The sequence below is a fragment of the Coregonus clupeaformis genome, chromosome 29 (assembly GCF_020615455.1).
Source record: "Coregonus clupeaformis isolate EN_2021a chromosome 29, ASM2061545v1, whole genome shotgun sequence".
Lineage (NCBI taxonomy): Eukaryota > Metazoa > Chordata > Actinopteri > Salmoniformes > Salmonidae > Coregonus > Coregonus clupeaformis.
Window position 1 is genome coordinate 29,473,007 of NC_059220.1, and position 13,108 is coordinate 29,486,114.

General features: G+C 42.9%; 2 protein-coding genes across 6 annotated transcripts in view; one reads left to right on the top strand and one right to left on the bottom strand.

Moving 5' to 3' along the window:
- Nucleotides 1-162: 162 nt before the first annotated feature.
- On the top strand, nucleotides 163-3,665 carry LOC121545012 (insulinoma-associated protein 1b). Its single transcript, XM_041855328.2, has one exon. It carries the CDS (start codon nucleotides 1,331-1,333, stop codon nucleotides 2,750-2,752), a length of 1,422 nt encoding a protein of 473 aa, XP_041711262.1. The 5' UTR covers nucleotides 163-1,330; the 3' UTR covers nucleotides 2,753-3,665.
- Nucleotides 3,666-6,304: 2,639 nt separating this feature from the next.
- Nucleotides 6,305-13,108, bottom strand: part of LOC121545013 (ral GTPase-activating protein subunit alpha-2) — a 142,721-nt gene continuing 135,917 nt past the window's right edge. For all 5 annotated transcript variants that reach the window (XM_041855333.2, XM_041855331.2, XM_041855332.2 and 2 more), the window contains one exon: nucleotides 6,305-9,896. In XM_041855333.2, coding sequence (XP_041711267.1) covers nucleotides 9,742-9,896 — 155 coding nt within the window. In that variant the 3' untranslated portion in view covers nucleotides 6,305-9,741. The remainder of the gene's footprint in view (nucleotides 9,897-13,108) is intronic.

The following is a 13,108-nucleotide window of genomic DNA, read 5'->3' on the forward strand; positions in this document are numbered from 1 at the left end:
AACCAACTAATATTTCACAAAATGAAGAATACTAGGATATTTAAACAAGAACGGGACAATATCAAACAAAAACAGTTTGCAAACAGATATTTTTAGAGACATAATAAAACATGTTTTATCGTTGCACATGGGATCCGTATCACATTCCATACAGAGCAGCACTGCGTGCGCTCGGGCTGACATTCGGGCTTCGGCCCTCTTTGTTTGGAGCACTGATTACACAGCACGCGCCTATCTCTAGGCCAGATTGGCCGTGAGTCCTATTTCACAGTGAAGAGGTCAATTTGCCTTTCAAACAAAAACGGGATATCCAGCGTGGGCAGACGTTCCCGTGGCTATTGTGTACCAAGACCAGAACCCTTCTTATTACTTTTGTATTTAGTGAGATGTCTGATTTATAACTCCAGTTAAACTGCCGAGACAGATGCGTGTCCAAATAAATAAATTCGTACCAAATAATGTTTATTTTCAAGAAGTCTTGCCTTGTTTGTGTAAAATAATAACACTGCTTATCGAATATTCGTAGGTAGGGCCTAATGCCAATGTCACACACACACACATGTTGTTATATTGTTCCTTGGAGGTTCGTGCGTAAAGCTTGATTTTGGCTGGGGGAAAGTCCCATTAAACCACAATAGCCTACAACAACATGTGTGTGCCATTGCTTTACTATTGCCACTGACATCACTTGCTGCCCAAGTTTTTAGATTTTCATTTTGTTGTCTTTTATTCTATTAATGCAAATAACCCCTTGCAACTTCGTTGTTGCCTTCTCAACCGGACCCCTCCAGTCCAGTCCCCGTCTTAATTCACAATTCTGACGATTGTGGCAGTGACGGACATATCCTTTTGGCAGCTCCGTGGCCCGCAAAGGACAGGCACAAAGCCGTGGCACGTGTGCATTTGTATAGAGAACCATTAAACCGTAAAAAGAGGAGGGCACGGCGTGTGCCTCTGTCGGGGAGTGGCCGAGCGCACACATTAATGTAATAAACCGCAAGTACATCTGCTAAGCTATCTGCACATACTTCAACGAAATCCACCAAACGCAGGCTTTGAACCCTCCCACATCCAAATCCACTGGGATCTTCGTTTCGTCTGATTGGTTGAGGATTCGGCAACAAGGGGCGAGAACAATAGCATCATTCCGGCATAAAAAGAGTGCAGCTATGCCTTGGAGACGAAAACATTTCAGCAACACAGAGATCAATAGCTTTGCGAAAATATAAGTTAGCAACTGAGGCTCCTGGCGTGACTGTAATTCCACAAACCTGGATATCATCCGAGACTTCGCCCACCTCTCCAAAGTGCCTTTCTGTCATTCGCAAAGATGCCCAAAGGATTCCTGGTAAAAAGAAACAAGAAATCAGCACATGTTTCCTACAGGACTCGCACAGATGAATATGAGCAGGAGCATCACATCCCAGCGTTTCAGAGTCAGGTGGACTCATCTCCGCCTGTCTCTGTTGCGTCCAGTCCGGACCGCGCAGCTCCATCGCCGGACATCGCAGCAGACGCCCCGGTCCCCAGTCTGGATGCTAAAGGGGTTCAGTTTGGCAACCCCGAGGCGGTGTACCAAGCCCTCTACAGCCCCACCAGGCCCATCAGCAAGGACCACGAGAGGAAATATTACGAAAGAAGTTTCAATCTAGGTTCGCCAATTTCTGCTGAGTCATTCCCGACACCTGCCTCCCTCAGCAGCTTAGATCATATCCTGTTCGCCCCCGTGGATTTGAAAATAGGCACTAGCAACAGCAACCGCAGCGGCACCACCAGCAGCATCCCTGCTACAGCCATCAGGGGCGGCACCAAGAGACCCTCATCCGACACTGAGCGCAAGAGCAAACCTGCCTCCAAGAAACCCAAAGCCATCAGAAAACTGAATTTTGAAGACGAAATGACAACCTCTCCGGTACTTGGTCTGAAAATCAAAGAGGCTCCTGTCGACTTTAAACCCAGAACGCAGACATCGGCAGGTGGGAAGCCTTTAGGAGAGTTTGTCTGCCAATTGTGTAAGGAAGCATACGCGGATCCCTTTTCTTTGGCCCAGCACAAGTGCTCTAGGATAGTGAGAGTTGAGTACAGGTGTCCTGAGTGCGATAAGATGTTCAGCTGCCCGGCTAACCTCGCCTCTCACCGGCGCTGGCACAAACCGAGAGCGCAGAGTGCAGCCGGGATACCATCTACCCCGAGCATCAAATCTGAAATCGCTAAAATTCCCCCCGGTGTCAAGTCCACCCCGGAGGAAGCCAAAGATCCAAGAATCGAGCTACTGAGTGACAGAGACACCCCCAGCCCGGGTATGTCTGAATCGGGCTCAGAAGACGGTTTATACGACTGCCAATACTGTGGGAAGAGGTTTAAGCGCCAAGCATACCTAAGAAAACACATCCTGGGACACCAAGCCTTGCAGAATAAAATGTTCACGGACCACGCGTTTAAAAACAGCGACAGAGTGGAAGAGCCGGTGCCAGTGTCCGCCTTATCCTCAGAGGAAAATACAAACCAAAGTCCCCTGAATCTAAGCCCCGTGGACTGCCTTCTCTGCCCCGTTTGCGGGGAGAATTTCCCCAACAGGGCCAGCCAGGAGAGACACCTGCGTCTCATGCACTCCTCCCAGGTGTATTCCTGCAAGTACTGCTCTGCCACTTTCTACAGCTCACCGGGACTCACGAGGCACATCAACAAATGCCATCCGTCGGAAAATAGGCAGGTGATCCTGCTTCAAATGCCCGTGCGCCCCGCTTGCTGAACAGAAGAAAATGCGTGCCCTCGACCCGAGCAAAGGGAGAGTTGAAAAAAAAAAGTTAATTGCCTACAGTTCTAAAAGACAGGGCAACTTGATGTTTAGATTGTGTGTTCGAGGAGAGGTGTCCTATCCATGCCAATCAGATGGTTGTTGAATGCTTATCTATTTCTTGAAATAAAAAATAGGCATATATTTTGAGATCTCTCTCAAATTAGTTTATCGAAAGAAAACAAAGTGTTAGTTTGACTGTTAAAGGTATTTTTCTAGGACAGCTGCACACGTGCTCAAGTTGCCTAATAGCTTCTAGACCTAAGAACTGTTTCATTTTCTATGGGTATTTTCCCTCATAAAAGCCTTTTAATTCACCGACTGTGAATTTCTGTTTCTTTCAGCTTTATGTTAACTTATGAATCACAGGACAGACTTATCAACTTTGTCTTAAAAACGTACAAATATCGAAACATTCCCTTTTAGTAGAACCACAAATGCCTTTAGAATATAGCCTAAACACATCTAAACTCTGCTGTACAACTGCCTTAAAAAAGTCAACATAATGATTGTTTTAATTTTGAATGCTGGCACATATTTTATTATTAATTGTTGCAATATTGTTTCGTCATAATACTTGTATTTATTTATTTATTCTATTTGCAATTCTCTTATGTAATTTATTGTTGTGTTGCGTGATTATTCTGTGTCATTCTGGCAGTTCACATGTCGTAGCCAAATGTTTTGTCAAAATTATGAGTTGTGATAATTATCGTGGATCGGTCTAAATCTTCAATCTCCACAGCTCTTGTAAAACGTAAAGCTCTTACCTTAGATGCAATCTTTTTCTATGAACATGTTTATTTTCTTAAATGTTGGCTTTTATAGCGCTTTGATTGTATGTGTACACTGTTGTAATCTATCTATCCATCGAAATAAAAAAAATATTTTCAAAATGAAACCATTTATTTTGCTATAGTTTGACATTGACACAAACGGTCTGAATAATACTAGTCCTACATCACCCAGGTATGCCCGCACTCCCTGACTTCTAGTCATAGCTACAATAAAATAAATGGCCCTATAGGGAAGTATTAATTAAAATGTTTGTCAGAAATAATTATATGTCCTTTAGAAAAACAAAACAATAAAAAAATTCTTGTGTAAATGAAATATTATGGAAATCCATCTGGGTACAAACTCAAGAGACACAATGTTCAGGCGAATAATTCTAAACGGTAGGATATTGGGAAATGGGTGCATATGGAGAAAAAGTTATCTTGAAAATCATTCGTATTCTTTCAATTTCTCCACTGGATTTTGCCTACTCAACAGAATATCATACATTATTTCTCTCAGCTTCACAACATTAATTAATTTGGCTATTTGTATGAATCTTCAGGCTATGTGAAAGCTCAAAACAAAACGTAGATGAAGCCTACTCAAGTGGGTAATTAGTAAAGGGTGAGTAATAGCATAATTACCATGGATACTCAAGACATGATGCAGGCATATTCACTGCGGATGCATAATTTCTACAATGATGTGTCTGGATGAGGGACCGAAAAAGGTGCACACCTGACTTCAAACAGAGACTATTCAAGTCGGACTGTACTCCTCTAAACATACCACCCTAATTCCACATGGACCCTTTTCAGGTTTCATTTAACTATGATTGCATCCCTGATGCCAGCAATTTCTTGTAGGCAACTGAAAATATACCCTAAATTGACTGTCGATGTATTATTGATATTTACATTTACATTTTAGTCATTTAGCAGACGCTCTTATCCAGAGCGACTTACAGGAGCAATTAGGGTTAAGTGCCTTGCTCAAGGGCACGTCGACAGATTTTTCACCTAGTTGGCTCTGGGATTAGAACCAGCCACCTTTCGGTTACTGGCACAACGCTCTTAACCACTAAGCTACCTGCCGCCCCATAGATGATTCATGCCACACACTATCATAAAGCAGCATCTCAAAAGGCCTGGTTTGGTTTGTATAAAGAAGAGACAGAGAGCACTTAGCTTCCAGTTATAAATTGCCATAATGCCTGGTCAGAACATGGCAGCAGGACAAAGAGGTGATGGCCACACAACTCACCTCTAGATCAGAAGGACATTTGTCTTCTCTTGAGGAGACTCAGAATTCCATTTTCCCGTTTAAATGGCTACCTGACTGTGTAGGCTGAACAGCCAGGTTCACATTCACTCCCCATGAAAAGAGACAGAAAGATTGGTAACAACTTCCAGAAGCATGTGTGGCTTCAGCCAGCCCATGAGGGGTTAATGATCATTGTTGGGTCAGGACTGTGGATACTGTCATGTAGTTCACTAATTAGGACAGGCCTCTAGGCAGCAGTCAGAAGAAGTGGAACTCTCGATATGTCACAAAATAGAAAAAATTGAATGTTCATGTACACTGAGTATACAAAACATGAAATAGACTGACCAAGTGAATCCAGGTGAAAGCTATGATCCCTTATTGATGTCACTTGTTAAATCCACTTCAATCAGCGTAGATGAAGGGGAGGAGACAGGTTAAATAAGGATTTTTAAACCTTGAGACAATTTTGACATGGACTGTGTATGTGTGCCATTTAGAGGGTGAATGGGCAAGACAAAATATTTAAGTACCTTTGAACGGGGTATGGTAGTAGGTGCCAGGCCCACCGGTTTGTGTCAAGAACTGCAACGCTGCTGGGTTTTTCATGCTAAACAGTTTCTCATGTGTATCAAGAAAGGTCCACCACCCAAAGGACATCCAGCCAACTTGACAACTGTGGGAAGCATTGGAGTCAACATGGGCCAGCATCCCCGTGGAAAGCTTTTGACACCTTGTAGAGTCCATGCCCTGACGAATTGAAGCTGTTCTGAGGGCAAAAGAAGGGGTGCAACTCATGCTTGGTATACTCAGTGTGTCTTGAATTGAACCTACTGTATATCATAATTATTCTCCTTTCTTAACTTGTGAAAATTCAATCGCATAATGTAGACAAATACAGGAGAGCTTCAGATGGTCCAAAGGGACAGGTTCAGGCAAGATAGACAGACCAACAGACACACACACCACCAATTATCGACAAGTGCTCGTCTTAAGTCTTTAACAATCCTCCCAGCCAGGGCAGAGCAGATGCAATGTAGGCTAGGTGCTGTAGACTTTGCACCTGTACCTTCGGTGGGGGCCCATTATCCCAGCCTCCTCTCCTGGAGCTGCATGGAGCAGCAGGGGGACAGATGGGAAGGGGGTCAGGTTACCCCTGCTGCTGCTTCTGGGCCAGGGTTGAAAAACCAAGACAACAGCACCATCATGTCACCCTCCACCCCGTCGACCCCCCCTTCCCCCAAAGCCAGAGGTTACAGTCAACCTGTCACTGCAGCTAAAGCAGCAGATTCTCACAAGATGATTTATGGAGGATAGGCGTTACTGTGAGGGTAGGCTAGTACCCATCTCTGTAATAACAGTTTTAAAGGATATGGTTGAATTTACTTTCTATACTTCTGTTCCTCTGCTATGAAATAAAGCCATTCAAATCAATAGACCCAAACAAATAACACAGAGAACATGTAGAATTTCAAATTGATTTAATGAAATGTTTTTGATTTTCACATTTCTAATAAAGATAGCATGACTTCAGTCATTAAAAACGGTTTGATATGTTAACAAGTAATGATGAAATCTTCAAGCCTTTTTCCTCTTCCTCTTATACAAAGATTATATTATAGGCATGAATATATTTATATTGGACTGAAACCCTCAATTTGACACAATGTACAAGATTCCTAAACCAAAATCTAGAATTAACACTAACTCTGTTGCTTCACATGAGTTGAACCAGTCTGAGTAAGACACAATCCTTGCCCTGGTCAAATCAAACCTTACGCCCATTTACTCCCACATATAACAGGGATCCCATCCACAACATCAAATCTACAATCTAGACTCCATAAGAAGATCAGTAAAAAGATCTGGGTAGTTCTTTACAGTGGCTATTGGGAAGGTGAAAGCATTTATCTGACTCAGGTCAGTATTTACATACATTCTTCAAATGCACAAAATGGACTTCATTCTTTCTGAACGAACTCTCCGTTCGCGCCTCCTATGTTATTAATCAGTGCTTGGGAAAGAAAGGGACACAAAAAAACGAGAGAACAAAATGAAAGAAAGAGGATGTACTGGTAAGGCAAAGTAGTGCAACAGACAGGGACAGTGATGCAGCTTGTGTTACCCTCCATCATGTTTGCGTAACACCTGGCTTCCATGGCAACCCAAAGGGGCAGGTTGGGGTGGAGGAGGAGGGGGGCGTGGGTAGCATAGCGCCAGCATGCCTGTTGCTAAGAGGGTCGCCAGAGCTCAGCGCTGGTATGCCTTCTAACTCCCCTGCCCCCACCCTTCCACTGTGGCCTCATGAGGTTACTCAGGGTGCATCATGGGAAATAGGAGGAGTAGGTGCCATTTGATTCCAATTCTGAGAGAAAGGAGAACAGCGCACCTCCTCAAATAAAGACTAAACAAAGTGGGCCAAACCCAGTCAATCTGTTCATATAAAACGTGCGGACTAGGAGGACAAGACACTGACCTTTTCTGTCACATGGGGGAAAAACACTCTCTCCCTCTATAACAAAGACATGAGACAGGAAGGCAAGGCTAGCTGTCCTCTGTTTGGCTCTTGCAATGAAGAAAATAAACTAAATAAATCAAATGATGTCTAACAGTGGTTTACAGTGGTGGGGGTCTTGGAATGGATCTTGGTGGACAGACATTACACACGGCACTGCGAGAAGCTCCATCAAAAACACACACAGCCATACAGACACACACACGGACGCGCATACACACACCAGTGCATGGAGTTAAGATTCACCTGAGGCTCCGGTGGCGTTTTCGACTAAACAACACATGTATACATTATACAACACAACAGCAAAATCAATCATTAAATATGACTATGTACACGCAGAAACAAACATCAAATAAAGCAATTTACATCCAAGAATAAAGAGAAAATACACATTCATTGCTAGTTTATCAATGACAGTGAGTGCAAAAGACCATCTGTAGGAACATTGGAATGTCATATTCTTAGCTTTACAACACAAGAAAACAATGGCAGAGGAAGAGACAGATGGAAGTTATTGGATTACAGGTTATGAACCCAGGTTAAACAATCCTACACAGGGTAACATCCCTAAACAGTTACAAATGCTGTCTTTTCTCATTTCCAGCAGTTGCATAAATCAAAGTACAACAAAATCCATCAGATTCCATTTAAAAGGACCTTATAGCGATAAAAAAACAAAAACAAACTTCAATTCACCTCGGGGTTGGAAAGACATTATTGATTGTCCACTCCAGGTTCATAACTATTAAAAACAGACTCCTACTGCACTGGCTCACAGCACTCCGTAACCAGGAGTTGTGTGGTATGGTGCAGCATTACACTAGAGCAGCAACTCCTATGTCACAGCCAGTCCACCTCTCCACAACAAGAGGATGAATATGGTCCAAACAGACACACAGGCTTCCATGGCTCAGGACCAAGGACAAAACAACATCACACTTAAATATTATCCTATCCTATCCTATCAAGAGCATTGCAAGAGTATCATCAGTGTATTACACAGCAGAATCACAAGAGGGGTCAATGGGAAAACCACGAAATGAGTCCCTTTTGGGTATTGTAACTTGGTGAAAAAAAACAGTTGTATTTCACATCATTTTAACATTCTGTCATAAAGAGCACATGTTCAACTTACTAAAAAATACGTTTTCCCATCTCAAGAGATTATATAAAAAAATTAAGCGCCTATTAAGTGCCAAAAAAAGTAACAGGGTAGGACGATTTAATCTTAAATCAGCCATAAATCCCCTCGTGACAGGAGGAATGGAAGCTTGTTCTGTGCAGACAGGGAGGGCAATTGAATGCAAACTTCACCATTTTAGAATAACAAAATAAATAAAATAATAGCCTGTCTATCTATGAGTAACAGGGTTAATGTGTTAAGCTCGACCCGCTCAGTTCTCCACCACCAGCTCACCTTGATGTTCCAAGGTTTCTCTTGAAAAAATGATTACTATTTCACCATATTAAAAGTTAAGTTTACATAGCAGGGTTGACCTTAAAATGAGCGACAGGTTTTCTTTTTCTTACTTAAAAGTAATCACATGAAATAGATAATCTCCAGAAATGACTTTGTCAAAGCAACTAAATAACTAGGGCTTTACAACGACGGTGAAAACTTGGAGGAATTTTATGGGTTAAGTGGGTTAACATCTTCCGAGAAGTCACAGAGGGTGCACAGAGGGACATGTCAAAATGCTGCATTTTGGTAGTTTAGCAAGTCTTTATTCATATACAAAAATCGGATTTATAGAATTTTCCATGAAGTCTCTATTAAAGAGCACTTCATTTAATATAAGAGGCTTTTAAAGTTCAATATTGGTGCGCAATTTCTACTTAAAATATCAAAGGGGTGCAAAAGGGACTCAATTCGTGGAAAGACCCCTATCAAAATGCATATGGATGATTATATTCCTTTTCTATGTCACAACCATAGAGATCCTGGTTGTGACATAGAAAGGGAACATTGAAATGTTGATGATATGTGGACTTTAAACCACCAGACATGATTGTTCACTCAATTCCCTGTCTATATCTCTTTTTTTTATCACTGTACTGACTATTATCAGTCATGAATTAAAAAGAATCTACGATTCATTCAGAAAATGCAGCCACATCGGAACAAACTTCAATAGCTTCATCTCTTCTTCAGGTCAAATAAGCAGTTTAACAGCAAAACAATTGGAAAATGTATCAAAGTATCAATAATTGCCACATAAATAAAAAACTGCAATATGCTCCAGTTATATGTTTAAACGAGATACAAAACAAACAATGCACACACCCAAACTGCAGTCATGAGGGTTAGGTATGAGATTTTAAAACAGGACCAGTAGTAAAGGCAAAGCGGGGGAGTTTTGGGAGGTGGGTTGGGTGAGAGAGCTCAGTTGGAAGATTTGCTTATGGCGCTGGCTGATCGGCGGAGTTTTCCGGAAACTCTGTTCTTCGTGGCACGGGGAATCGTAGGGGAGACCTGGTCCGCCTGGTCCGTTCCTACAGAAACACTGAGCTCAGCACTCGTGCTGCCGCTGAGGGAGCCTGGAGAGTGAGAGGGAGGGGATAGAGTGGGGGAGAGATAGAGAGGGGGGAAAAGATGGAGAGAAGTGGTGAAACGTGGCAAGCTAACATAGGGCTGATAAGACTGGCATACTCCAGCACGTTCTGACTGCCATGCATGTCATTGCTCCCCGTCCCCCTAAGCAGACACCCCAAACTGCTTACTCACTCTAGGGTCAAATGTATAATACCAAAACAAAACAGAAACAGGTGTATAGATTGATTGATTTGAACCTTGAATTCATCACAGTTTGAAACTGTGTGGACTAGATCAAGCTAAATCCACATTCAGATGCAATGTGAACATGCTTTGACTGACTAGACTAGAGGCTACTGAGGGAGAGAAGCTGAATATTTCTCCCAACACTTTGGGTTAGGGTGGGCAGATGCGTCCATGAGTAAGATAAAAAGGCAACCTATTTTAAGCCGTGATCCTAAGAAAGAAATTGCCTTTGTTGTTCAGCACAAAGAGGATGTGACAGATTGTTCAAGTCTTAAAATGTTGTAAAAACTGAATTGAACATTATGTAACTGGACAGGCATGTCATGAGCATGTGAAGAGATGGCTTTTGTTAAACATTGTGGATCCCAAAGAAACATTCAAGTCAATGATTACAGGCTGCAAGCAGTGATAAGTGAGGGGAAAGCCGGTAAGAGCAAACACATTGTGCGTACACCTCTCTCCTCCCCAAACCCCCTCATCTTAGCAATGCCTCTAGTTTAAACAACTTTCCTTCTTTGTCAAGATGGCATCTGGTTGCCTATTTTCTTTCCTCTACTCTCTCCCCCCCCCCCCCATCTTTCTGAAGCATCTCAAGTTCCTGCAGCTAAAAGGGACAGCAGATGGCTGCAGTAACAGACACTCAGCTCAGTGGACACAAGCATCCCTGACTTCCACTCATTTAGAGGGGGAGGGGTTAAGGGTGTGTGTGTATGTATGTATGTATGTGTGCGTGCGTTAGCAGAATGGATCTTCATTATGCATATGAAAAGAATAGAGGGGGGCCGTGAGTCAACGTATGGGCAGGCCTAACCCAAGTCTAACCCTACAAGCCCACTCCAACTCCAGAATTCCACTAGCTTCCACTTCGACCATTCCAGCACTTGAACTAGGAACTTCCCCACTGGCCCTGCCAAGCTCCACCCTCTCCTACAGTTGTGGGGTGATGGAGAGGGGCAGGGTCACTGGGCCACAGATAACCCTCTCAGATAAAGGCCTCCACACAGACGTTACATTTACTAGCCCACCAGTATGCTCCCTAGAACCCACCCATGCAACGGACACCTCTATAGAGCGAGGGATCGGTTCAATACCCTTTAAACAATGACAACACACACATGCTTGTTTTAAATTGCAGTACTTCGGCCTAAAAATTACACTAATTTAAGTTGATTATTAAAATAACACATGCATAATACATCTCCAGGGTGAAACAAAAATCTCCCAAGACTTGAGTTGGAAGTGCCTGGCTGGTTCATCATCACACTAAGACTCAGAGCAACCAAGGCCATTCACTCTGAGCTCCCCCTTAAAGGGATACTTTGAGATTTTGGCAACTTCCCCAGTCTCTGAATCCAGTATGAAGGAAGTTAGAGGTAGTTTCGCGAGTCAATGCCAACTAGAGTTAGCGCAATGACTGGAAGTCGAAGGTATCTACTAGCATGCTAGCAGTTTCCATAGACTTCCAGTCTTTGCACTAACGCTAGTTAGCAATTGCGCTACTGTTAGTTAGCAACTTCCTTTAAACTGCCTGCAGAGAAATTAAAATGGTATCCACAAGTTCATCTGACTCTGGGGAAGTAGATAAAGGGCTTCATTGCCAAAATCCTGAAGTATCTCTTTAACAACTATCCTGACAGAGGCCATGATGTGGCAGAGACCTGCACAGGCTGCCTCTTATCTGAGATCCTTTCATACAAAGAAAGAAAGAAAGAAAAAGAGAGAGAGAGAAAAATAGAGAGAAAGAAAGAGACAGAAAGAAGGTAAAAAAAAAAAAAAAAAGGACTTAATGGGCCTCATCCCCAACGGTCCCCTGAAGCAATTCAAACAAAGCTTCAATGACGGACGTTTTCTTCCAGTACAGCAGGTGTTAGTATCACATGCTGCCCCAGGCGAACAGCCACACTAGGAGAAGAGTGAAGAAAAAAAAATTCGGAGGAAGGAAGAAACCGCTGGGGAGATAAATATAAAGGTGAGCGGCGTGACATGCAGAAGCTAAGCCAGATAGAAGTGTACCCGTGTTGTTCATGCTACTACTTAGTCAGGTGCTAATTGTCCCGAACCGTGCAGCGTCACTTGCAATTACCGCCTGGCTAAATAGAGAACACAATCCCCATACAACGTCATATCAACCCCCCATACAACGTTATATTAACGTTCCTTTAAAAAGCAGTAGTTGGGTAAATAAAGCGTGTTAGTACCAAATAAAGGAGAAACCAGAGATGAGTGAACGGGCGAGCGAAGGTAGGCCCTGGGGCGACAGACAAGCTTCCGGTCGGTGCTCGGGGCTTACCTTCTTCAATTACCGTAATGAGACCTTTAACATTTTTTAATCTAAAAGAAAAACAGACAGTAGAGCGTCACATTAAGACAGAGTCACCACAACACAGCCCTGCTGTAGACAGACAGGGGGGGAGGTGAGGGGGACATTCAGACAGCCTGTGTGGTTAGTTATTGTCACTGTGAGGATCAGTCATACAAGAAACAAGGAAACATGAGGCATTCAATAAGACATCGTACAACACATAAGGCACGTAATATGTTAAGAGACGGCACCATTATCAGAAAGTGAGATGTCCACTTTATTGCTGGTTGGAGTCTCTTGCATGCCCTTGATCGGTAAATGATTTCTGTAACTTGACATTGCATATGGTTGGTATGACTGCTTATTATAAAATAATAATATGGCGGACTGAATTATCTGAAAAGCTTCTGAACCAGCTCCCAACACCATGAGATAAGAGATCAGTGTTAGATTAAACAAAGGCATGAGAGAGAGGCACCATATTACCATATCTGTGTTATACAATTCAATATACCACTTACTGCTGAAACAGTGCTTGTGTATGTCAACCGATAACAATTCATCTGCAATGAAGTACATGCAGTGCTGTCCCGCGATCAAACAAAAACCACCGATCACGTTGACCTCTCCGACACATGGTAAAAGCTAGAGGGTCTTCAGTAGCCAACC

Bases quoted from the DNA above. Each gene is read 5' to 3' on its own strand.
- LOC121545012 (XM_041855328.2), top strand. From the start codon at position 1,331: ATGCCCAAAGGATTCCTGGTAAAAAGAAACAAGAAATCAGCACATGTT.